The sequence below is a fragment of the Canis lupus genome, chromosome 19 (assembly GCF_048164855.1).
Source record: "Canis lupus baileyi chromosome 19, mCanLup2.hap1, whole genome shotgun sequence".
Taxonomy (NCBI): Eukaryota; Metazoa; Chordata; class Mammalia; order Carnivora; family Canidae; genus Canis; species Canis lupus.
This window is the reverse complement of record NC_132856.1, coordinates 10,265,588-10,290,588: the sequence shown is the minus strand read 5'-3', so window position 1 is coordinate 10,290,588 and position 25,001 is coordinate 10,265,588. Positions and strand designations below refer to the sequence as shown.

The 25,001-nt window shown below is 37.9% G+C and overlaps 1 protein-coding gene across 18 annotated transcripts in view; it reads left to right on the top strand.

Moving 5' to 3' along the window:
• The window catches only part of SETD5 (SET domain containing 5), an 84,559-nt gene that overhangs the window by 31,932 nt on the left and 27,626 nt on the right, over positions 1-25,001 (top strand). For 2 of the 18 annotated variants that reach the window (XM_072785264.1, XM_072785258.1), the window contains exons 1-16: positions 6,903-7,040; positions 10,323-10,515; positions 10,796-10,901; positions 11,228-11,436; positions 11,775-11,833; positions 12,327-12,505; positions 13,445-13,483; positions 16,879-17,121; positions 17,689-17,837; positions 18,229-18,346; positions 19,105-19,214; positions 20,135-20,384; positions 20,721-20,801; positions 21,980-22,237; positions 22,879-23,199; positions 23,601-23,843. In XM_072785264.1, coding sequence (XP_072641365.1) covers positions 10,424-10,515; positions 10,796-10,901; positions 11,228-11,436; positions 11,775-11,833; positions 12,327-12,505; positions 13,445-13,483; positions 16,879-17,121; positions 17,689-17,837; positions 18,229-18,346; positions 19,105-19,214; positions 20,135-20,384; positions 20,721-20,801; positions 21,980-22,237; positions 22,879-23,199; positions 23,601-23,843 — 2,457 coding nt within the window. In that variant the 5' untranslated portion in view covers positions 6,903-7,040; positions 10,323-10,423. Of the gene's footprint in view, positions 1-1,456; positions 1,517-5,807; positions 5,995-6,557; positions 6,656-6,815; positions 7,041-9,238; positions 9,257-10,322; positions 10,516-10,795; positions 10,902-10,995; positions 11,133-11,227; positions 11,437-11,540; positions 11,582-11,774; positions 11,834-12,326; positions 12,506-13,444; positions 13,484-16,878; positions 17,122-17,688; positions 17,838-18,228; positions 18,347-19,104; positions 19,215-20,134; positions 20,385-20,720; positions 20,802-21,979; positions 22,238-22,878; positions 23,200-23,600; positions 23,844-25,001 lie in introns of those variants that run through there. The other 16 variants (XM_072785266.1, XM_072785261.1, XM_072785274.1 and 13 more) reach the window with 16 other exon arrangements.

Genomic DNA, 25,001 nt, shown 5'->3' with positions numbered 1-25,001 from the left:
TAGTTAGGGGCGCCTGGGGTAGCTCAGTTGGTTAAGTGTCTGCCTTCTACTCAGGTCATCATCTCAGGGCCCTGGGATGGAGCCCTGGGTTGGGCTCCATGCTAAGCTGGGATTCCGTTTCTCCCTCTATCTCTTTCTCTCTCCCTCTGCCCCTCCCTCTGTTCATATTCTCTCTCTCTCTGTCAATTAAATAAAAATCTTGTTTTTAAAAAAATAAGGAATAGTTTATTTTCCAATTTTTTGTAAATTAGAAGCCCACAAAATATTGACATAAAAGTACATTCCTCCCCTATTGCTTGATAACTGGAATCCCCAAAACAGCTCTTTTCATATACATAATACGTTAACATTTAGATATTAATTCCCTATTCTGGCTAATGTTAAATTTGACTTTTTGGGGGAGCCCAGGTGGCTCAACAGTTTAGCGCCGCTTTCAGCCCACGGCGTGATCCTGGAGACCCAGGATCAAGTCCCATGTCGGGCTCCCTGCGTGGGAGCCTGCTTCTCCCTCTGCCTGTGTCTCTGCCTCTCTCACTCTCTGTGTCTCATGAATAAATAAATAAAATCTTTTAAAAAGCTGACTTTTTGCCTCCCAAAATCACCTGTTATCTTTTACTTTTTGGAGGGTAGAAAGTTAATTAAGGCTCTCTTTTTCCACTTTTTTTTTTTTCCCCCACATATTCTTTTATGGAGTGTCTCACAAGTAGAATTAACTCCCAATTGTCTTTTTTTTTTTTTTTTTAGTAGGACAGAGGATCGACTTGATGAAAATAGGGGAAGGGGAGAAATAATATGGATTTATACTTTAATAGGTGATGTCCTTGTCTGACTGGAGAGTAGTAAACTTGACATTTGGTTAAAGAAATGCCTCTGAATTTGGGAGTGGGTCAGTGGAGGAGAAGTACCTCCTAGGAGAGATCAGAAGGAATCCCTTGGGAAATGCGAGAAAATTCTCATTTGAAGAACAGAGGATTACCCAGTGACATAATATTTTCCACTTAAGTCTAATAAAGACAATTTCCTTTTCCATTCTTTTTTTAGGTTTTGGCTTTATACAAAAATAGTATATCATGGTTAAAGGACAAAAATAGAGTACTAAATGAAACATAGGATAGTTAACAAGGCAATATGTAGAAATGAAATAAATTACTGTTAAAATATCCTATATGATTTGGGGCACCTGGATGGTATTAAGCTTATGACTCTGATTTCAGCTCATGTATGATCTCAGGGTTGTGAGATCAAGCCCCACATTGCACTGAGCTCCTTGCTGAGTGTGGAGCCTCCTTAAGATTGTCTCTCCCTCTGCCCCACTCTCCCTTCACCCCTACTCATGCATATACCTGCTTGCTCTCTCTCTTTTAAAGAATAAAAAGAAAATATTCCATATAATTCTATTCTTTGTGTCCATTTTGTTACTTCTTTCTGTACTAATCTGTGTCTCAACTCTTTCTAGGTCTTCAGAGCTACTGGCAGATAATTTTGGGGGACTTCATATTTGGAGGTCTATAAAAAGGTGACTAAGTCAAATCCTTTACATTTGTTTTAATTTTTATATTGTAATGGATGTTAAAATCATATGCTGAAATAAATGGTGATAATTCATTCAGCAAGCATTCTCAAACACTTGCTTTATGCCAGGTACAATTCTTTTCTTTTCTCTTCTCTTCTTTTTTCTTTGAGATTTTATTTATTTATTCATGACACACAGAGAGAGGCAGAGACATAGGCAGAGGGAGAAGCAGGCTTACCATGGGGAGCCTGATGCAGGACTCAATCCCAGGACTTTGGCAAGGATCACAACCTGAGCCAAAGGCAAGACGCTCAACCACTGAGCCACCCAGGCATCCTGTGCCAGGCCCTATTCTAAACATTGGAAGTATAACAGAGGATAAAACACAAAAATCTTGTCCTCATAGAGTTTATATTCTGGTAGAAAGAGACAAAAAATTTAACAAGTAAAGATACCTTGAAATTGTTTCACCTAGAGACACAACTTCTCACTCTAGGACGCACCTCTCCAAATTATGTGTAAGTTAATAAATTCTATACTACTAAGTTTGGTAAACTATACTCAGAGTCTGTTGGCTTGTAAAACTAGAGTAATTGTAGTAAAATATTGCATATAGATGATCTGTTAAAAAGTCTTCAGTTAAGGGGCACCTAGGTGGCTCAGTGGTTGAGTGCCTTTGGCTCAGATTGTGATCCCAGGGTCCTAGGATTGAGTCCCGCTTTGGCTCCGCAGGAAGCCTGCTTCTCCCTCTGCCTATGTTTCTGTCTCTCTCTGTGTGTCTCTCATGAATAAGTAAATAAAATCTTTTAAAACAAAGTCTTCAGTTAATATTTTAATAGCCACATTTTGCAGAGTATTATTTAGGGAAGGAACAATTCTCAGGGTTATATGAGAAATATCGTTTAACATTTTTGGTATTAACCCTAATATTGTGAAAGCTTGATTTATTTTTTTATTTTCAAGATTTTATTTAAATTTTAGTTCACATACAGTGTAGTAATTTCAGAGGTAGAATTTAGTGATTTTTCAGTTGCATGTGACACCCAGTGCTTATTATTACATCAGGTGCCTTCCTCCCTTATGCTCATCACATGATGTGAATGCATTATTTAGAAGATGGTCATGCTAATCTGTAATAATTGTTTTTATCAGAAGAGAGGAAGAGTCCTACAAAACTAGATAAAAGAAAGATGGAAGAATTCATGAACAAGAAATTCATAGTTAAGTGGTTAATGTTTCTTAAATTTATCAGGTCTCCAAATTAGCTGGTTTGAGATTTCAGTAAGGAATATGTTAATCAAAAAAAAAAAAAACAAAAAAAAAGGAATATGTTAATCATTTATATACTCATTAAGGAAATATTATCTGTAATAATTTTCCCATTTTTTTCCTTTTAGTATTTTTTTTAGATTACTCCGAAAAATAATTATCAGCTTAAGTTTATAAGTTGCCTTTCTTCTAGAAGCCTACTTTTTTTTATGGGCATAGAATAGTAATAGCTATGATAAAGGCTTTTTAATGTGTTGAATAACTTTTTTTTTATCCTTTACTGAAAATGTAACATGTAATTGAGATTCCTATATTTAAGAGAGGTATGATCATTATCAGATTGTGTTTTGATTATCAAGCCAGACAGCTTCTGGGATTTTGGTTTTTTTTTTTTTTTTTCTTTTTAGTTCAAGTTACAGAGTGATACTAAATTAGAGGAAGAGTTGTAACCAACAATACCCAATATTTAACTATTTTTCTGAGCTTATTTGATAAGTATTCTCTCTTCTATTATTTGTAGATTTTATTTCAATTTCCCAGAAGTAAAGGATGTACTGCCTAAATCTGTATGGATATATTGTTAGGGAAAGTAAATATTTTCCGTGTCAGATGGATCCAAAGAGTTATATTAGTCACTTCTTTTGTAAGCTGTGAAGAAACAATAGGAAAATTTGCCTTTTTTCATTTTTAGTCCAAAGTCTAGCATTGTGTTGCCTCCAGTTGTATAGGAACCGGTGTCTTGCCTTCACCCAGATTTGAAGAGTCCTAGATCTTGATGAGATCCAGCTCTTTGCAAAGTGTAGGTGCCAGGGAGGGCTGCTTAGTTTATAGCTGTTTCCAGTATTCTAAAATAACACAAAAGAGTAATATTCTCTTTATGTGTTCTTAAAAGCTTGGCCTAACTCACTGTTCACAATTGGTTTTCTTATGTTGATTTGCTTCATATATCAAAATATGATTTAAGCATCTTATGTGGTCTGTCACTTAAAATTTGTATTAATTCCTTGGATTGACTTAGTATCACATACTTTTCATTAAAAATCTTTAACATAAGTAGTTGTTTGATTTTTCTCCTGTCTTGTCTTAAGATGAATCAGCATATCAATCACAACTCTTTCTGTAGACTTTTTGCAAAAATCTTTATTAATCTAGGCTTTTAACATTCACACAGACTTTTTTCCCACATAAAATGCTTCTGGTTTCATTCTTTCAATAGTTTAATATAAAACCACTAATGTAAAATAGTAAAATTTCCCCCTTTACACCATACCTCCAAATCTCTTAATATACTCCTTTTTTTTAAGTTTTTTTTTTTTTTTTTGAGAGAGGGAGAGAGAGAAAAGGATGGTTAGGGGAGAGGGAGAGAGAGAAAAGCTTAAGCAGCCTCCACAATCAGCATGGAGCCTGATACAGGGCTCAGTCTCTAGACTCTGGGATCATGATCTGAACCAAAATCAAGAGTTAGACTTTTAGAGAACTGAGCCACCCAGGCACCCCTTGAAAATTTTATTTTTAAGTGATCTCTACACCTAACTTGAGGCTAAACCTTATAATTCCAAGATCAAGAGTCACATGCTCTAGTAAGGGAGCCAGGCACCCCACTCTCTTACTGTACTTTTATACTTTTTTTGTACTTTTATACTTCTAATGGATTTCTTACACTTTAGTAGTTTTTGAGTCCTTCTGTTCCCAAATTTCCACTAGTTATGATCAGCAACTCAGGGTATCCTCGCTACTTTTCCATAGAAAATTTCCTAATCTTTATCATGAAACTAATCTATATGTTTTTATTTATACCTAGCAGTGGATATGGCCTCACAAATATAGTTAAAACTGTTGCATCTTCTCCGAAAGTTATGGTTAAAATAAAATGATTTCAAAGGAAGAAAAGAGTGTTCTGTGATACAAAAAGACAATAAGAACAACTGTATGTAAACATATCTTTTATCATATTTAATATAGAAGAAATAACTTTGTTGGTTGCTGGTAAAATTACATTTATTTGTGGCCTAAGGGGAAAAAATACTTAAATGAAGATATTGCTTGTTTTCTTTTTTGTTTTTTAAGTAAGCTCTGCACCCAGCGTGGGGCTTGAACTCATGACCACAGGATCAAGAGTAGCATGCTCCACCAATTGAGCAAGCCAAGAGCCTCTAAATGAAGGTCTTTAATTGCTAAAGAATTTAGTTAAACTTTGTTATTTCTATTTACTATCCTATACATTGAAACTTATATAGGTCCTAGGCTGCTAAAAAATTTTGTTTAAGCAGTTGTTAAATGATGGAAATGTACTTGGCTAGTGAGCTACACAGACTATACTTCCCCTTTAGCTAAAAAGAAAAAAATTAAAATAGAAATAGAGGGCGATCCCTGGGTGCCTCAGTGGTGTGGCGCCTGCCTTCGGCCGGGGGCATGATCCTGGAGTCCTGGGATCAAGTCCCACGTTGGGCTCCCTGAGTAGAGCCTGCTTCTCCCTCTACCTGTGTCTCTGCCTCTCTCTGTGTCTCTCATGAATAAATAAATAAAATCTTCTTTAAAAATTAATAGAACAAATGAAAAGTAAGCATAACTTTTGTTACCTCATGTTTTAAAACACTAATGCAATAAATACATACATACATACATACTAAGGCAGTATACAAGAAAATAGGATAATGTGTAGACCCTTTGCTGTACTTGTTTTATATTTATCCTTTAAAAGACTTATTTTTAAAATGGCAGAATAGGGATACTTGGGTGGCTCACTCTGTTGAGCATCTGACTCTTGGTTTTGGCTCAGGTTGTGATCTTAGGGTTGTAGGATAGAGCCCCACATCGGGCTCCATGCTTAGCAGGAAGTCTGCTTAAGATTCTCTCTCTCCCTCTGTCCCTCCCTCACTTGTGCTTATTCGATCTTTTTCTCTCTCAAATTAAATATATATATCTTTTCTTAAAAAAAATAAATAAAATGGAAAAATATTCAGTAGCATTTAGGATAAATTTGACAAACTGTCTGGTTATTAGATATTTTCCTTTTCTGTGGCAGGATTCCTCATGTCCATAACATGTTGGTTAAGGCTGTGCAGCTCACCCCCACTCTCAGAGTGGCCAGTCTCCATTAATTGGACCCCGTGATTTCCACTCTCTGCTGCATTGGACGTCATGAGCATTGCAATCCCTCTGGGAGTCACCACACCAGATACATCCTACTCAGATATGGCTGCTGGATCAGAGTAAGTGCTACTTTCTGGGTAGTAGATGTGTTACCAGTTTGTATGGAGATAACTTTCTTATGGGCCTCTAATAAGTATGCAGTATTTTCTAAACCCAAGCCTAGCCCACTCTAAATGACATTAGACCTTTCCCTTTTTGCCCATAGAAGCTGGAGGGTAAAAAAGGAGTTAGAAAGGGGAGGAAAGAATTAGGGGAGGGGGGGTTCTTAGTAAATAATATAATTGAATTAAATTTGCGCAGTAGTGATTACATCCTCATTTGTTTTGATGGGTGGGGAAGATTGAAATAAAGTAGGTGTCACTACCTGCTTCTGTAGAGTTAATGATTATTGATGAATGGAGATAAAGAGAAATTCTCTCCAACTGATTTTCCTTGAAGGCCTCTTCCTATGTACTTCTCACTGTTGTAGAGTAAAGGGGCTAAAACTTTATATGGGCAGGTTACTTAAAACTTCTGATATTTGGGGTAGAAAACATTGAAAGCAGTGTCATCTGTTTTTATATAATATTCATTGCCTAGAAAGAGGACCTTCAAAATCAGTGGTACCAAACTTTTTTTTCAGCTAAGAGCAGCTTTAGGAATTCAGAGTTTGTCGAAAAGCCCAATCCCTAAAATAGACTCTCAATTCTTGAAGAATTTAAATACCAAATGGCAATGAAGGTAGGCCTTCATTATAAAACTTTATATATTATTATTCACAGTTTAAAAAATTTTAGCCTTTTGTATCCCTTCTCTTTTAAGTTGTCCAAGATTCCCCCTGCTCACAGATTCCCCCTCTTGTCCTTTTACCTCCCTTGTACCCAATCTTCCTTGCTTACAGAAAGGAAGTGGAAGCCCCCTACCTTTCAAGACGAAGTGGCACTACACCAGGATGTGAAAGTCCAGCGAAAGAGACCCAAGGGGCCTAGGGGGCAGCACACCCCCAGAAGCCAAGTCTATTCCAGGCAGTACCAGGGATTAGGGTCTGGGCTGGAAAAATCCTGGTGTTTTGAATATGTTCAGGTCCAGTTCAGACTCTTGATCCCACAGCCACTTCTTGAGTGAGGTGGGTGTTGCTCTAATTCCCCTGTTTCTCTTGCCATTTTCATAGTCCCTGGGGATTCTTTCCCCTTCAGCAAAGCAAAGCAACTGTACCAGAGCTCTGGGTTCAACTGCATCCCTGGTTAATAGTGGTTTTCTTCCTTAACACTGAGAATATAGTAAAGAGCATGTATATTTTTCTTCACAAAGCCACCTAGGATTACTTAACTGTCTATTGTCTTCCTTAAAGAGGAAGACTTAAAATGAAGCTACCCCAAGAAGCAGTATACTATATTCTGGGGTAGGCTAGAACTGAAAGTTTTTGACCTTATTTCCATATAAAAAGGACGATGGAGGGTGGGGGATGGGAAGGGTGGAATTGTGTTCCTTCCAGGGCTTTTTTTCCTGTTTTGTTTTATTTTTTTGCATGCCAAATAGATTTAGTTATGCTGGTAGCTGAGACTTCCAAGTCTACAGCTATTTCCCAAATACTTAAAAAATCTTCTTGCATTAGGAACTATAATTATATAGTGTTAATAGATTTTTATAAAGTCAACCACTACCTCTTACACAGATTGACTAACAAACTACACAGGGAGATAGCATTAACATTTGTGAGAAATTTCAACAGAGAGATTAAATCACTGACTTTGGAACTAGTAGAGAAAAAAGCCTAAAGCAATTGTTCTTAAAACTGGTGTTTTTCCTAGAGTGCAGAGATGACCACCCATAAATGCTGCTAGGGAGTCCAAAAGTATTTGTAGACTTTTGGCCTAAAAATTTGACTACAATGTTCCTATTTTCTGAAACATTTTCATCTGATTTCTTGACAGATTTCTAATAATGTTGTTATAACTAATTATATCGTTACTCGCTTAGTATTTCTACAAAGCAAGAGAATGTCACCAATTACCTTATGTACCATTCTGTTACATTTTAGATGATATTTGTTAATGTTTCACCATGCATATTCCACTGTCATGCATATTCCACTGTTTCAGGTACTCTAAGATTAAACTTGGTATGAAGGGCAACATACTCAATTGAGTAAGGGACCTAGACCTTATGGGATTTTAAATCTGATAACAGTATGCATTATGCATTTTTTAAGTATTTGTAGGAGAACTTCTAGATAAAACAATAAAAGCAAGGATTTTTCTGAATTTATAATTCTGCCATAAAAGAATTTCAGATATTTTCCAAGAGGTAGCATTATTGCAGCTGGTTGCATGTTGTATTTAAAACACAATCAGTGCCTTATCTGTTGTAAGCATGGCTTCTTTGTATATACCCAACTGTCATAGCAGTTCAAACATAGGCTATAATTACATTTGCATAAAATGGTTGGCTAATAAGGAAATGCAATCTTAATATTCCAGATTTTAATCCGTATTTTGAAACATAGGTAAGAGTTGATATATATGTCAAGTGTATCGTAGAATATAGTGTAGTTATCTGTCAGCATGTAACTATTTAATTAATAGCCTGTATGGATATTGCAGTTTCCTCATCAAAAGATATGAGCTTAAATTTTAATATTTGGCACGCATAGCAAGATGTTAAATGCTGTGCTTTACGAGAAAGTATTTTCCAGTGGGATGGCCTTTTAACCTCCACAATATACATTTTATTTTTATTCCCTAGACTTGCACATGAAGTGCATATGTTCATATTTACCCAGTTTGGAGATGGGTAAGATACAACCAACATAGCTCCATCTCCATGGCCATCTTTTATTTCATGCCACTTTCCTTTTTCCCGTCCAAAAAAATTCCATTTCTAATAAACAGCTGCCATGTTTCACCCCATGTGTTCAGTGGTACAAAATCTCTTATATAAAATATATATATAGCTTTCTTGGAATACTTGTTTATTAAGTGAATTAACAATGTTGAAAGTTATTACTTTCTCTTAACTGTCCATCATAGAAACTAAATTCTACCTTCATTTTATTAATGCTTGTTTGCCGTCAGTTTCATTTAGGAAACCCCACCTGTTTCCTAATACTCAGAGCTGATTGCCTCTCAGTGAGCCATGTCAGATCATCTTTTCTCAAGAATACTGACCTGCATTCTTGATGTACCCCACTCCAGATCCCATCTTGCAGACACTCTAAAAGAATAAAATGCATGCACTTCACTAACAGAATACTTTCCTATGTCTAAAGTTCTTCTTCACCTAGAAATTACCTTTGCTGTTATTAATAAGATCCCTTCTCACAGTTTTGGAGCATATAACTGGGTGAGTTGGATATATCTCAGAATTTTCTTTTATCCCTCACTTCTCAGCTGACATTGCACCACATTGAACTGCACACTTTATTCCTGCCAAGTACTGTGTATTGTATACTAGACTTCCAGGCAGGAAAAGCGTATGTTCCTTAATGCAAACTATGCATTACTTGATTTCCTAAAAGACTGTCTGATCTCTAAGGCTGAGTTGTATATGTGTTTGGGGTTTCTAATTTGTGAATCTCTGTTCTAGTTAATTTAAATGCCAGATAATCCTTTATTGAGTTCGGCAAAGTCATACAGTTGCATTCCTTAATTATCTTTCAAAATTCCCTAAAACTTAACCAGGTAACAGTCACAGTTAAAAGTTCTTTTTTTCCCAAAAACTTGTATTTTGGAAAAAAAAAATCGTGTATTTTGTCCTTTGTTAGCTATGCCTTTTTATTATCAAGTAAAGGCTTAAAATTATATTTCTAAATTTGAACATTTATAATTTTTTATATTAATAAATTATACTTGAACAGTTTGCTTTCCACTTAATGAGGGTATGAAAAGATACTAAACCAAGCTTCTCAATAAGCCTGGTTACTTAAATTTTCTTAAGATTTTCTCTAAAGATAGAATGTTACCCTGGTTTTCCAAACCAGTTAGGCATAGTTGAAAGAGCATAGGATTTGGAGTTAGACATTATTTCAAATTCTGGCTCTGTCACTGTATGGACTTTGGTAATCTCACCACCTCAACTTCTGTAAAAATGGGGTGCTATTTACCGTGTTTACTAGTTGCAGAGTAAATGAATTAACATAGATAAGAGCACCTAGAAAATAATGGGCAATCCAGAATGGTAGCCACAACTTTTATTATTTGTCAATGGACAATAAAACTCTGAGTACAGTTTTGATTATTTTGAAGTTCTGTGGTATTACCATGCAGCTGTTAAGTAATTGTGTCCGTGATATGCTTGCATGTCATTGGTGGATGAGAAATTATTACTCTAATAAGGTGTTTGGGGGTTCATCAAGATGAGAGGTATGATAAATATAAGATGCCGTTGTTTTTACCTGTACTTTCTTCAGGGTATCCTGTCTTGGTAGTGAATGGAAGAGGGCCTGGTCCCTGGGGCAGTGCAGAAGGCACTTTCATCATCTCACTCACTGCAAATGTCATGTGAGGTTTCATGGAAGTATTAAGAGATCCAATTAAGAAGAATAGTTCTGAGTCTAAACCAGCCCAGAGTGGCTTCTCTAGGGGAAACTCCCTGCTCAGCTGGTACGTTTGTGTTTGTCATTAGGGACACCTTGTATTCCAGGTGCCTGCCTTGAGACATCTGCCTGTACTGGCTTCATGTTACACACAAATCCACATTTAATAACGCTCCTGTTATTTATAGGCCTAGTTATGTTAATCAGATTGTTTCACTGAGTTCCTTCTCTTATTCTAGTGGCTGGTGGTTGTGGAAAGAGGCGGGGTTAGCATGGGAAGTTAAAGTCTTAGTTTAAGGGAAGATTAGGTGTTATGCTATCATGCATTGCTTTTCGCCTTTGTGCAGCCCTGAATCTGTGGAGGCTAGTCCAGCAGTTAATGAGAAGAGCGTGTATTCCACTCATAATTATGGGACCACTCAGAGGCATGGGTGTCGAGGACTGCCTTATGCTGTGAGTATGCATTTGTTTCTCTCCAGAGCAGTGATCTTCCTGGAGTGTAATCCATTCTTATACATTGTGACTTTCTTGAAATGTTTATATGCAGCATGACGAAGTTGCCCCTTTTGCACTTCCCTGCCTCCAGCGGACGTCTAGCCCTGCATCATTGTTCTTGTTTTTATGTCCCAGTTGACCTTGGCATTTTGTTTTATCACTTTCCTGGTTGAAGCCAAAAAACAAAGGGTACTACTTTCTTCTTTCTTTCCATATGTACCATACTTTAGGGGAGAGAGGGGCCAGTGTTTGGACACTGTTGATTTAAAAAATCTTATTTTCAGGATCATAATTACGGAGCCCCTCCTCCTCCGACACCTCCTGCTTCTCCCCCTGTCCAGACGATCATCCCTCGTTCTGACCTGAATGGCCTGCCGTCGCCCGTAGAGGAACGCTGTGGAGACAGCCCGAACTCTGAAGGAGAGACTGTTCCTACCTGGTGTCCTTGTGGTCTTTCTCAGGATGGCTTCCTTCTCAACTGTGACAAGTGCAGGTAAGATCATGCTCCATCTCAGTTCAAGCCTGGGTTGCTGGGATTAGGGTTTCTTATTAGTAGGGAAAAGCTCAAAGTATTCTTTCTTGTGTTTGTTAATGTAGATGATTCCTTAGTGCTCCTTGGCTCGAATTCTCTGCACTAGGTGAGAATTGCTGACAACAAGGAATGAGAGATTGATGTTAAAGCTATTGAATTTGATATGAAATTTAATGTCCTGGAAACATTTGGTAGGTGGGAGGAAGGGGGTAGTATATGCAGAGACACTTCTCCCATGTGTGCGACAATGTGCTGCATGCTGTTGGAAGGACTACTTTAAGTTTATTTTCCCTCTTTAGGGGAATGAGCAGGGGGAAGGTTATTAGACTTCATCGGCGGAAGCAGGACAACATATCAGGTGAGCCAAAAATGGGTTGGGCCCATCTATTTTGACAGATAAATATTTTGTGATTTAAATAATCCTCTCAAGAACTCCTGTAAGTCTCCGTGATCGCTAGCTCTTCATGGAAAAGAAAGCAGTTCTCTCACAACTACTGTTTAATTCTCTTGTTGTGAATTAATGTATCCAGAAACAATATCTTAGCCCCAGAGCAATCAAAATATTCCTTGTGAGCACACACACCAAATAAAAAACCCAGATCCTTCTCGTGTGTTACACATTGAGGGAACTCAGTCAAGGGGTAAATATATACAATATAGAGCAGGGTTTCTATGCTTGATGCAGACAGACTCTTATTTTCATAAGGAATATGTTCTACATATGACAAAGTTAATGGAAGTTATGACTTCCTGAATAACGGAAAGGAGTAAAGATAAAGGAATAAGCTGTTTTTAATGCACTTTTGATGCTGTTTGCACAACATGTGACTATGAAATAACTTTCTTTTCAGGTGGGGATAGCAGTGCAACAGAAAGCTGGGATGAGGAGCTTTCTCCCTCCACTGTGTTGTACACAGCAACACAGCACACACCTACAAGCATCACCTTAACTGTTAGAAGAACAAAACCCAAGAAGCGGAAGAAGAGTCCAGAAAAGGGTCGTGCAGCAGCAAAGACGAAGAAAATCAAGGTATGGAGGGTAAAAGTATCTTAAAGAGAAATATATCTGAAATAGCCCAAATTTTGGACCAAGAAGGCGCCAAAATTCTCTTAAGTTTGATCCAGATGTTTTGAAGGGCCACTTTTGCTCTGCTTGCAAAAATCGGCTAATCTTTGTTGTGAACATGTAGACCAACCTCTCTTCTGCCACTTCATACCATCACAACTGGCACAAAGTTTCTTCTACTCCAAACCCCATCCCAGGTATGAAATCCCAGCCCCACCTGGCCAAGCCCATATGTGCTGCAGCCTCCAGTCTAGGCTTCCACTGTCCTTCATTATCTCCCTACCTCCTCAGTCCCAAGGCACGGTCTGATATTCTTGTCCTGGTACATGCCCACATCATGTCATTGGGTTGATTGTTTTTTCCTTGTTTCAAAAAAGTTAGGAAGCATCTCTTGAATGATCTAGGCTTCCAGAGTGTTGTGGTCACTTTCCTGTATTCTCAACTAAAAAGTCTCCAGGAGAAACCTCTTCTGTTTTGTGTTCTTTCTTCCCCATCATGGCAACATTGTTGCTCCTAGGTGACTTGTCCACCCCTTGTTAAGGGGATTGGTCTTTGTTTCCTTCTTAATTTCAAAACTGGTAAATCTGCAACCTTACGAAATATTTTTATTTACTTTTTCTTTTAGTGTCAGGAGTACATATAGGATTTAAGTGATGCATGCTCTTCCCTGTTAATTACCTAGTTTCACCATGGAAAGTGTTAGAATTAGCCTCAAAGTTCACTGGCCTTGGGCTACCCTTATTCTTGATAATAGTGTGGGGGATTCCATTGTATTTGTTACCTAGGAAAAAGGGGACAGACTAAAACACTAGTTCTTGCTTTAGTTTTAGTCTCAGATAGGTATAACTGTCATTCTTGGTACCAAGTTTTGTTTTGTTCTACTTGTTTTCCTCTTTGGGATAGGCATTTCGAGAGGGATCCCGGAAGTCCTTGCGGATGAAGGTAAGGGGTATTCTTCCCTGATGCTGTGTTTTACTTCACTGTGATCTTGCATTTTGGTCAGCTTCTTTCCTGACATTGATGGTCTGGGAATCTTGGACTCTGCTTTTTGCTAGTTTGTAATTGTTGCCATTCAGTATTCATAGAGGCTTTCTCTAAAGTAGGTTTTCTTGGCCATTTTCTGAAATATTTTCCCTTTCTGTAATCAGCCTTCATTTACTAGTTTTTCATTATTAGCTGCTTTTCTGGGGTGGGGGCAGTCAAGGAGGGGTAAGTGACGTTTACCAAACAAAATGAGGCTGATGTTTTCTGTCGTTGTAATTGGCCTCAACCTCAGGATTGAGGTTTTTCTGGTGATACAGGATCTCTTGTGCACCCACCCTAGCACCATGTGGGCTTTACTCACCAGTTGAAAGGATAAATTTCATCAGTTAGGAAAGTAGTATTATAGGAATTACTCTTACTGGAATTACTTAGTTTTGAACTGTGTTTTGTTTTGTTTTGTTTTGTTTTGTTTCCTGGCATATCTGTTTGGTATATAAAATTTATATGGTGCTAGTGTTTCTTTTCTTCAGTTATCAAATGAAAGAGCTTACAAGGTGATACTGGGTAGTGGTTGAAGAATTGAGAAGTTATATGCAGTGGTTTAAAAGGACTTTTAGGTACTGGGTAGTAAAGAACAGTTTGCCCAAAAGAGATTTGATTATACTGTCTAGTATCTTCTTTACCTATGTATATGTAGGAGGACAGCATGGCTCCCAATTCATTACTTATGGCTTCAAAACATTTACTTAGAATTAAGATTGAATTGAATTCTATAAGCATTCCTGTCCCTAAATGTAAATGATGAAAAGCAGGATCTTTGCTGTTGAAGGTTATATGGCATAAACATTAAAATCTTTTATTAAGGAAAAGCTTTATAAAGATTAATATACATAAGTATATACAGAACACCAATGTAACTGATATTAACAAAGATCACAGGTGACACTTTATCTAAAATTTGAAGGCTTCATGTAGTGTATACCCATAAACAGATTGTAAAAGTAATGACAGAGGATTTAGAGCCCAAGAACATGTCCTGGATGTCTTGGAATAGAACTTGTTATTTTTTTTGCTGGATCTGTCTCCTGTAAGAGGTTACATTTGCCTTAACTGCCCCCATTATTTTTGTCTCATTTGCTTGGAGGGGACCTTACTCAAACTTATGGGGCAGACATAGCCCTGATCCCAGCTGTTAAGCCTTTTTCTCTTTTATCAGCTAACTGTTGTAATTTGCCTCCAAATATCCAAAACCTTTTGAAGGCTATTGACTGGCTGCCCCAGAAAACTACTTATAAATCTCTCTATATGTAAATATTGCTTGCATTTTCAAGATGTTGACAGATTATCCTATGGCATCCTAAAATTTAAATAATAAAAAAAATAGTAGTCAGTTTGATTTTTTTTTTAAGATTTTATTTATTCATGAGAGATAGGGGGGTGGGGGTGGGGTAGAGGCAGAGACACAGGCAGAGAGAGAAGCAGGCTCCATGCAGGGAACCTCATGCGGGACTTGATCCCGGGTCTCCAGGATCATGCCCTGGGCCGAAGGCAGGCACTAAACTGCTGAGCAACCCAGGGATACCCCAGTTCGATTCTTATATCAGAATTCTGATTAGGGTTACAAATTTGTACTCAGAATTAATTATTAATTAATAAGAGCACCAGCAAAGATGTGGTTGAGAGCCATAAAGATGGAAAATATTTACCATTTAGATTCTAATCCCAAAGTCAAGAGTTTGCCTATTGGAGACTACCGTTAACCACTAGGTGCCAGTAACACATGCACCCAGGTATGGTAATCAAAAATGACTTTACGTATTAGCAGATGTCCCCTGGGGACAAAAATCACCTCTGCTTGGGAACCATGTTCTAAACGTACTGAGTTACGGTTTCGAATACCCAGAAGAATGAGACAGCAGAGTAGTCAGAGTTGTATTATTAAACAATAACTAATAACATAACAGTGGCTTCCAGTATACATTAAGTGTAGTAAACCATCGGTTTAGTGATCACTACTGAATGGTTAAGCCTGGGAATACTGTTTGGGCACCTCTAATCCCCAGTCTCCTAAGCACCCTTATATCTAAGGTTTTGAACTTTTCTTTTGCTTAGCTACTCCTGATACCCAAGCAGGTGATACTGTGTTCTCAGTGTGTTGGCTGCAGGTGTTTCTTAGATCCCTTTTTGTATTGTTCATTCTTTTTGATTCCAATGAGAAGGGTAGAAAAGAAAGGCATTAATTTTTTCTTTTCATTTTCCTGTTCCTTGGGGAAAGGATGGTAGACAACAGTCAATCAAAAACAGTGGGACAAAAGTGAAAGAAAGCAGTTAAAATAGACATAAATGTTTTCTGTGTCATTCATGGAAAGTATATTTAATTTTCTTATGCCTATATTTGCAACTTTAGTATGGACATGGATTTGCAAATAGCTTTGGTACTATGGTATCTTTTTCTTCTAGTCATCACTGGTATGACATCATCACTATCCGTGTTTGTTTTGTTTTTCTGATGACACTTTAAGTCTTTAACACCATGGAGGAGAACATGTGTCAGACTTAAAGCTGTGTCTCTGTATCTCAAACATAAAAACTGTCTATTTAGGATAATGTTGTTGAGATATAATAATCTTTTCTCAGTATTGTCACCATAGAGGGCAGTGGTTTTCCTAGAGAAGTATAGCAAAGCACCTCTCAGCATTTTCTACACTGTCTACCCACTCCCTTGCCCCTGCCTCACCTCTTGAGGGTGCAGCTGTTTAAACTGTCAGAAATAGAGCACTCGAAAGATGCACACCAAAATGATGGCTTTGTCTCAGAAATGAGATTACAGGTTATTTATTTTGGTCATGTGTATTTTCAGAATGAACATGTATTAATTGTATAATGAAAAAATAATTCACAAAAAAAAACCCAAAAATATTCTCTTGGGAGTAGTGGAATAATATGAGTTGGTACACTAACACACGTATTCATAAGCATTGAAATTTAAACTAATCTTTTGAGGTATCTATGTTTGTTTTTATGAAGGTTTTCTTATGAACTTTGTCATTCTTCTGATAACAAAATTTATTTCTGTGATTTTAAAATGGTCATAAAATGACAGTGATGATCCAAATTAATTTCTCCCTGTATTAATGAGGAAACTAAGCTTGTCTAAGAAGTTATTCAATGCCTCACATCTTAGTGGTAATGAAACCATGATTAGAAGCCAGATCCCCTAACCCCCAGGCCATTGCTCTTTTATGCCACACCAACTGCCAAGTGAAAATAAATTTTCTCTGGAAATTCAGCCTGTTTTCCTCGCATTTTTATGCATGGATTCTCCTAACCTACCTGACCTTTGTTCTCTACAGAATTCTCCTTCTGAAGCACAGAATTTAGATGAGAATACAACTGAGGGATGGGAAAATCGGATAAGACTATGGACTGATCAGTATGAAGAAGCTTTCACTAATCAGTACAGTGCAGATGTACAGAACGCCCTTGAACAACATCTACATTCTAGCAAGGAATTTGTGGGCAAACCTGCTATTTTAGACACTATTAATAAGACTGAATTGGCCTGTAATAATACAGTTATTGGTTCCCAAATGCAGGTAAGGATCAAAGGGTAAAAGACTCCTATATGTAGTTGAGACCCTTAGGAAGAGGTTGTATAATGGGATTATCATTTCTTTCAAATGTATGAGCCCCTTAGAATAACGAATTAGCCAGCTGTTGAGCCTCTTTAACCAAAAGCAAGTTGTAGTGATTAGAAACTGTCTGGATACCTATTTTTTTAAAGTATTAATTAAAAATAGACAAAAACGAATAGGAAAGTTTTATGCATCCTCAGTATGAATTTTTAAGATTGATAGGAAGTTAAGCTTGTTCTTCCTCATTCTTGAATTAGACATAGAGCCACTAGAATCTTAATCATACCTTTTTCTATGATCTATCTTGTGTTTTGTGAGGGACCAGGTGACCAGTTTGTTAGATAGAGCCTGCTTCCTAGAAGCTTTTATCATTAAAAAATTTGTGATTATTAATAAAAACTGATTTTTGAGCTAAATAGCATACAAATAAAATCTAAAAATATTGGTGCCTTTTCCTCAGGAAATACTTTAGGTGTTTGCTGTGCTGCTGTTGCTATTGTCTAATGTTAATCCTCTGGTTTTATGCAGCTACAGTTGGGAAGAGTCACTCGTGTTCAAAAACACCGGAAGATCCTTAGAGCTGCAAGAGACTTGGCTCTGGACACTCTTATAATAGAGTATCGAGGGAAAGTCATGTTGCGACAGCAATTTGAGGTCAATGGGCATTTCTTCAAAAAGTAAGAACATCATTCACTGAGCAGTGAGGGCTAAAGTGGGCCTGGCAGAGCAGTATGGCTTTTAAAAAGATCCTGGTTGATAAGATGCTCTTGAGGAAAAGATTAGAGCTCAGATAAGCTCACACCTGTCTGCTATTTGTAGAAAAGTATAAATAAATCTGCAAATTGTTTAATATATAAAGTGGTAATGACTCCTTTCCAAGCCAAGCATTCCTTGCTTTGTGCTTGTTCTTTAATCAGAAGCAGACAAACATGTGATGTTTGTCAAGTTTAGGCATTGCAAAGGACTGCTGCTTCTTCTGTCAGCATATGCTTCATATTTGAGGTGAAGTCATGGGGTGGCCCTTTTATTTGTGTTGAGAATTACAGGAATTTCAATTATATCCCTTAGACCATACCCCTTTGTGCTCTTCTACTCAAAATTCAATGGTGTAGAGATGTGTGTGGATGCACGTACTTTCGGTAATGATGCTCGGTTCATCAGAAGATCGTGTACACCAAATGCAGAGGTAAGATTTCTGTAGCAACTTCTCTTTGAATGGAACCACCAAAGGACAAGTCTACTGAAGAGGCAGTCTGAAAACTTCACCCAGATTAATTCAAGGTCTGTAGATAATGATTATAATCTTTTATCATAAGAGACAAAAAAAATAACAGTGCTTTTATTCTGACACGATGAGAGCAAGGAATGGATTTTCTTTCAGAAGGAAGAAATGGGAAAAAACAAATTTTGCATTTGCTAGAGAGAAAGAGCTAGACTGGATAAGAAGTCATTTAGGTTATATCAAAGAAATTACTATATGATAGAAGATGTCCATTAGGCACAAACTAAGCTGTTTGATTGCACTTTTTTTAGATTTTAGATGATAGTATTATAAGAGAAATTCTAGACATTTCTAGAATTCATTACTCAGTGCATAATCAGTGCAGCTACATCAAATGCTGCAAGAAAATCCCCAGAGCTTTCTCTGACAGGCTAAGGAATTTTAATTCTCTGATGTGACTGAGAACGGCTTAAAGATGTAGAGCAGAGCAGAGATCTTATCCCAATTTCTAGCATCTCAAGGTTTCTCCATTTATTTCAAGAAGTATTATAAATTTTCAAATAATTACTGTGTGATAGTTTCATGTCAAATGATGGAGTTACATAATAGACTCCTGTAACTCTTAAGTAAAGAGAAACTAATTTGGCAAAGGGATTTTTCTGTCTTATGGAGAGTTCCTGGTCTTTATGGTAAGTCATCAACCATAAGCCATGTTCACACAGGTGCGACACATGATTGCAGATGGGATGATTCACCTATGTATCTATGCAGTGTCTGCCATCACCAAGGATGCTGAGGTCACCATAGCGTTTGATTATGAGTACAGTAACTGGTAAGGCCTACAAAACCTTTCATACATGAATGGCTTTGTCTTACATATTAAGCTTTTTTGTTGCTCTACTTTTGTTCCTTGTCATTTCCTCTTTTTCTAAACCTAATCTTTTCATAAATAATGTAGTTTTTGTCTAGAAATTGTGTAGGGAAAGACAGAGTTGGGGCAGTTTTTTTCTAGAGATACATACACATAATATGTCACTGCTCACCAGTCTCCTAACCAGAGTTGTTTTGCTTTTATATCTTTATGGCAAGAATAGTAAAAATGGTAGGTATGAAACACTCCTAGAAATTGCAGTAGCATCTGTTGTTATGCACACAGCACTTGTTCCAGGGACCATATAGAACGAAAGTTTTTAAATTCGCCCCATCCATTTGAACCATGTAATCTATCTGAATGTGACAAGGCAGAAAAATAGAGATGGCAAGTCATAGATAAATATGTGATGGATTTTGTAAAATAGATGCTTTTTTCTCTCTTGGTCCTTTTAGGCCAAAAAGATCATATGGTAAATGATGTTTAGCACAGGTATAAGAAGAAAAGATACTAGGAATAAGTAGGAAATCACTAGATAAAAAATGAGGACATGGTAAAAGTAGATGCAAGGGAAGTATTGCCTTTTCGGCCTCTATTATTGATTCACTGCCCACTAAGTAGCATAAAGACATTTAGGAGAACAGAACTTAGTGAAATTTTCTTTCTTTTCCACTGACCATATGTAGGGAAAGAGTTAGGGTTACATAGCAAAACACCGAATATTGAAAAGTATTCATAGGACTCTAATGTGTCTATTTAACTTATTTAAAGATAATACAAGGGGAAATTACTACACTATTTCTCCAAGAGAATCAATGGACTGTATGACTGATTTTGCAAGGGTACTGAGACAGGCACTTTCGGTTGTTTCTTTGGAGCAGTAATTATAAAGTGGACTGTGCATGTCACAAGGGGAACCGGAATTGCCCTATACAGAAAAGGAATCCCAATGCCGCAGAACCACCACTCCCACCTCCTCCAAGCTTACCCACCATCGGAGCAGAGACAAGACGTAGAAAAGCTCGACGGAAAGAGTTAGAGATGGAGCAGCAGAATGAGGCTCCAGAAGAGGATAACAATCAGCAACCAGAACAAGTTCCTGAGAAAGCAACTGTGTCCAGTGACCATGAGGTAATCTTCCCCTGGTCAGAGAATGTTGCTGTGGTATTGATTCTCTGCAAATAAAGAGGGTCCCTGGTTGCCACAAGTTGTTCTATGTAGGGAGTTTATAACAATACCTAAAGACCTTCATGTCAAGGTGGATGTGGCAATAATCGAGAACATCCTTTCAGCTGCTTTCCACATTACTGTTCAGAGTGTGGTACTTATCATGTGTATTTACCATGTAGTCTCATGAATAACACCATAAAGCATTAGAAATTGTTTCTAGAGAGTTTTAGCTGCCAGACAAAGATTGTTTATTCTTAGAGCTTAAGAGTACAGCTGAATATCACCTCTGTTCTAAAGGAAATAGACAATCCAGAGGAAAAAGAAGAAGAGAAAGAAGAGGTTACAGATGACCAGGAGAACCCAGCTCATAGCAGAAGGGTAGGTACCTTCTAACATCCTTTCATTCCTGCTACTTACCACGGCTTGTGAACCCCTTGTATTCTTTGTATCATCTCATTCTTTAATAAGATAGTATACTATCATCTGCACATCATGATGGTTTGGGTTTTTTTTTTTATAAAGGAGATTTCATTATGATTTATTTATTTTTATATCTCTCTCACACACACAGTAGGCTAGCGACTATCATCTAATGATGGTCTTAAGAGATTTCTTACTAACAGTCTAGTTTCCAAAGGACTGCCTGATTAGAACAGAACACATACATGTTGGGGCTTCTTGTTCCAGAATTGTATTGAGTTTTGACGTAAAAATAAATCTTTTGATCACAGGGATTCAAAAATTCAGCTCTTTCCCTGAAGCCAGCCATATTTAATTCTAGTCTTGAGAAGCAAAAGAAAATCTACTTTGTTATTTTTGAATTCTGAAAGTCAAGAGAAAAATAGGTTTTGATGGCTGTTTTTCTTTTATTTTAAAGTTTCAAAGTAACTGGCCATTTTGATAAGTTTATTTTTTTTTTTTTTTTTTTTTTTTTTTTTTTTAAAGATTTTATTTATTTATTCATGATAGTCACACAGAGGGAGACAGAGAGGCAGAGACACAGGCAGAGGGAGAAGCAGGCTCCATGCATCGGGAGCCCGATGTGGGATTCGATCCCGGGTCTCCAGGATCATGCCCCGGGCCAAAGGCAGGCGCCAAACCGCTGCGCCACCCAGGGATCCCCATTTTGATAAGTTTAGATTGACCTTTCCTTTTTTACAACTCTTTGCAACATTAAAAAAAAAAAATGTTTAGGGGTACCTGGGTTCAATCAGTTAAGCATCTCACTCTTGGTTTTGGCTCATGTTATGGCCTCAGGATCCAGAGATTGAGCCTCATTCGGCTCTGCACTCAGTAGAAAGTCTGCTTGGGATTCTCTCCTCTCCCTCTGGTCCTCCCAGCTTGCGCAAGTACATGCATACTCACTCTCTCAAAAAAATAAATTTTTTTTGAAAAACAATTTTTATTTTTAGTTTTTACTTCTGTTTTCTAAGATGTGTGTCATTTTACCAGCAAATGTCTTTAAATGTCTATGAATTTCCATTAATAACATTTCTGAAAAAATATCCCCACCTCTTATTGAGGCTTCCTTCTATGCTAATGCTTTTTCTTTCTAGACCCGGGAAGATAGAAAGGTTGAAGCCATCATGCATGCTTTTGAAAACTTAGAGAAAAGAAAGAAGCGGCGGGATCAGCCATTGGAACAAAGCAGCTCTGACATAGAGATTACTACCACCACCTCAGAGGCCCCCGTGGGAGAAGAGGCAAAAACTGAAGCCCCTGAATCTGAAGTTAGCAACCCTGCTTCAAACATGGCCATCCCAAGCACTCCACAGAGTGTTGGTGTAAACACCCGGAGGTCTTCTCAAGCAGGGGTAAGAGATGGGAAGACTTCAGGCCTTAGACATCCCTCCTTTTACTAATGACAGTTATCTGTCTTTTGAAATAGTAAAAATCTGCATTTTCAGCTTCACCTTATATTGCAATAAATAAGGCCATTTTCATCAGCTGATATGTGGGATTCAGGGAGACAGAATTTGAATGACTAGACACTTTCAGACTAGAATGTAACTTCTTACTGTTTGTGGTGAGTTCATAAAAATCATTTCCTTTCTCTTTTGGCTCTTCTATGTAGCACAGTCAGGCGCCTGACCTTTCATAGGATTCTTGGTATCCATTCCTCTTTTCTTTCCCTACCTTGACCATGAATTCTAAGCTTTAAGTAAAACCTCAGTACCTGGGAAAGAAACAAAGAATTACCTTCCCTGCTTAAGAACCTTAAAATTAGGTAGCTACCTTCAGCTGACTTTGTACCTATTTTATAAATACTTATTAGTGAAGAGTAGGCATCTACTTACAGGCTCTTTGGCTGATTTGTGTAAATTTTTTTAAGGATTACATTTGAGATTAGTATTTCTAAATACTAAATATTGAGAATGCTCAAAGTGAGTAGGAGACTGGATAGAATGTTTGCTGATAAGAAATTTCTGATAAGCATTCCACTGTGCTGTTACAGGATATTGCTGCAGAAAAACCAGTCCCCAAGCCACCTCCAGCGAAGCCTTCTAGGCCCCGACCGAAGAGTCGAATTTCTCGGTACCGGACCAGTTCAGCCCAAAGACTAAAGCGTCAGAAGCAGGCCATTGCACAACAGGCAGAATTGTCACAAGCTGCCTTGGAAGAGGGAGGAAATAATAGCTCTGTAACTCCTACTGAAGCTGGAAATATAGACAGTTCAGGAGAAAACAGGCAATTAATGGGGTCTGACCCTACTGTGTTATCAGTTACTGGATCCCATGTCAACCGCGCTGCACCTAAATACCCCAAAACCAAAAAGGTAAGTCACAAATACATCTTCATGAGTCTAGTCTGGCAAGGGCGTAGTGTGGTGAGAGGACCTGTAATCTCCAGAAAAAAAAACAAATCACCTAAGTATTATTAGATTGAAAAGTTGTAGATAAAAAGCTTTGAGACAGCAAGCTGAAACCATCCTACTACCTTTCTTTTGTTTCCTTAACTGTTTGAGCTTAAATTGCTGATAGCTGGAATAGTTCCTCCCTTAATGATTATGGAGAGGGTGAAGGAAGATATCCTTGCATTCTGAATGCCCAGTTTACTCTCTGCAGCTGCTATGTCTACCCTTGTCCTAGTTTCTAGCTAAGGTTTGTCATTGTGAGCTACACTGCTGCCTCTGGCTTTTACATCCAGCACCAACTAATGATCTTTTTTCTACCTTAGTATCTAGTTACAGAATGGTTGAATGACAAAGCAGAGAAGCAAGAATGCCCTGTTGAGTGCCCTTTACGTATCACCACGGACCCAACTGTACTGGCAACAACCCTGAACATGTTACCCGGTCTTATCCATTCCCCATTAATTTGCACCACCCCCAAACACTACATTCGCTTTGGCTCACCCTTTATCCCTGAGAGACGTCGAAGGCCCCTTCTGCCTGATGGCACCTTCAGCTCCTGTAAAAAGGTATGTCTATGTTTATGTGGGGTTGTTTTTGTTTTTTTAACCTAGGATGCCTATAATTGTGATATATCTAACATTTTCTAGACAGCCTTTCTCTGCCCATCTGAATTTATAACAAGTTCTTCAGCCATGAATAGTGATGCATCAAGAGTCAGTAGGATTAAAGTGGGATATATGCTGCATTTTTGGTGCTCACTTTGTGAGAATTCACTGTTGTCTTTTCCAAGAGCCCTTGAAGTTACTGAGTTGAGAGCACACAGCAGTTGATGACTGGGTAGGGAGGGATGCTTTGCATGTGCTCTTGTGGTATTGGCTAATATGTCCATTTGTGATTACTGTGTGAGTTTGGGCCCCAGGTACTCTAGAGCACTATATCGCATAAGTAAAAAATGATCGAATTGTGATTTGAATGAATTTAATTACTATTATCATTTGAATGAGAATAGAGGAAAAGTCCTATTGTAATTGACATATTTCCTGTTCCTTGATCAAATAACAAGTTGGATTGTTTATTCCCTAGTAAATACGGAACCTACTATAAAGTTCTCTCTCTCTCTCTCTCTCTCTCTCTCTTTCCCTCTCTATCCCCCTTCCCCCACTGTTTCTCTAGTTACATACTGTTTTGGATCTAGTGGCAGTAGTGTTTGATGGTTGTTTTTGGAATGCTCTTTCTGAATTCCCAGAAGCCCTGAATATTTTCCAAAGGTGTCTCTTGGGAATAGATCACTTCCCTCAGACCTATAATGTCATTTTTGTGTTTCTAGAAGTTTAGGACACCCTTTCATATGGTCTTCCTTTGAGGTAGAGTCTGTTCCCTGGAACATCCTTTTCTCTTATCCTCAGATCTGGATTCAGGCTGCCTTCCTCAGTGTCTGCCATTGCCCTCCTCCACTGGCATCACGTACATGAGGATGCTGCATATAGATTATTTGATGTGATGAAGTCTCCAACTCCAGGCAGGTCTTCCCTGACTCCTCCAAACTTAAAGCTTTTCTCTTTCCCCAAAGAGCAGAAATTATTTCTTGGGGGTGGGGGGGCATGAAAGATGAGATAAAGTGGTGTGGGATATGGAGGGGAGGAGGGCAGCAGGGTTCTATGCACAAAGGAAGGGCACTACCACTGAATGGGTAGTATACACTGAAGAAAGTCTTCCTGATTGCA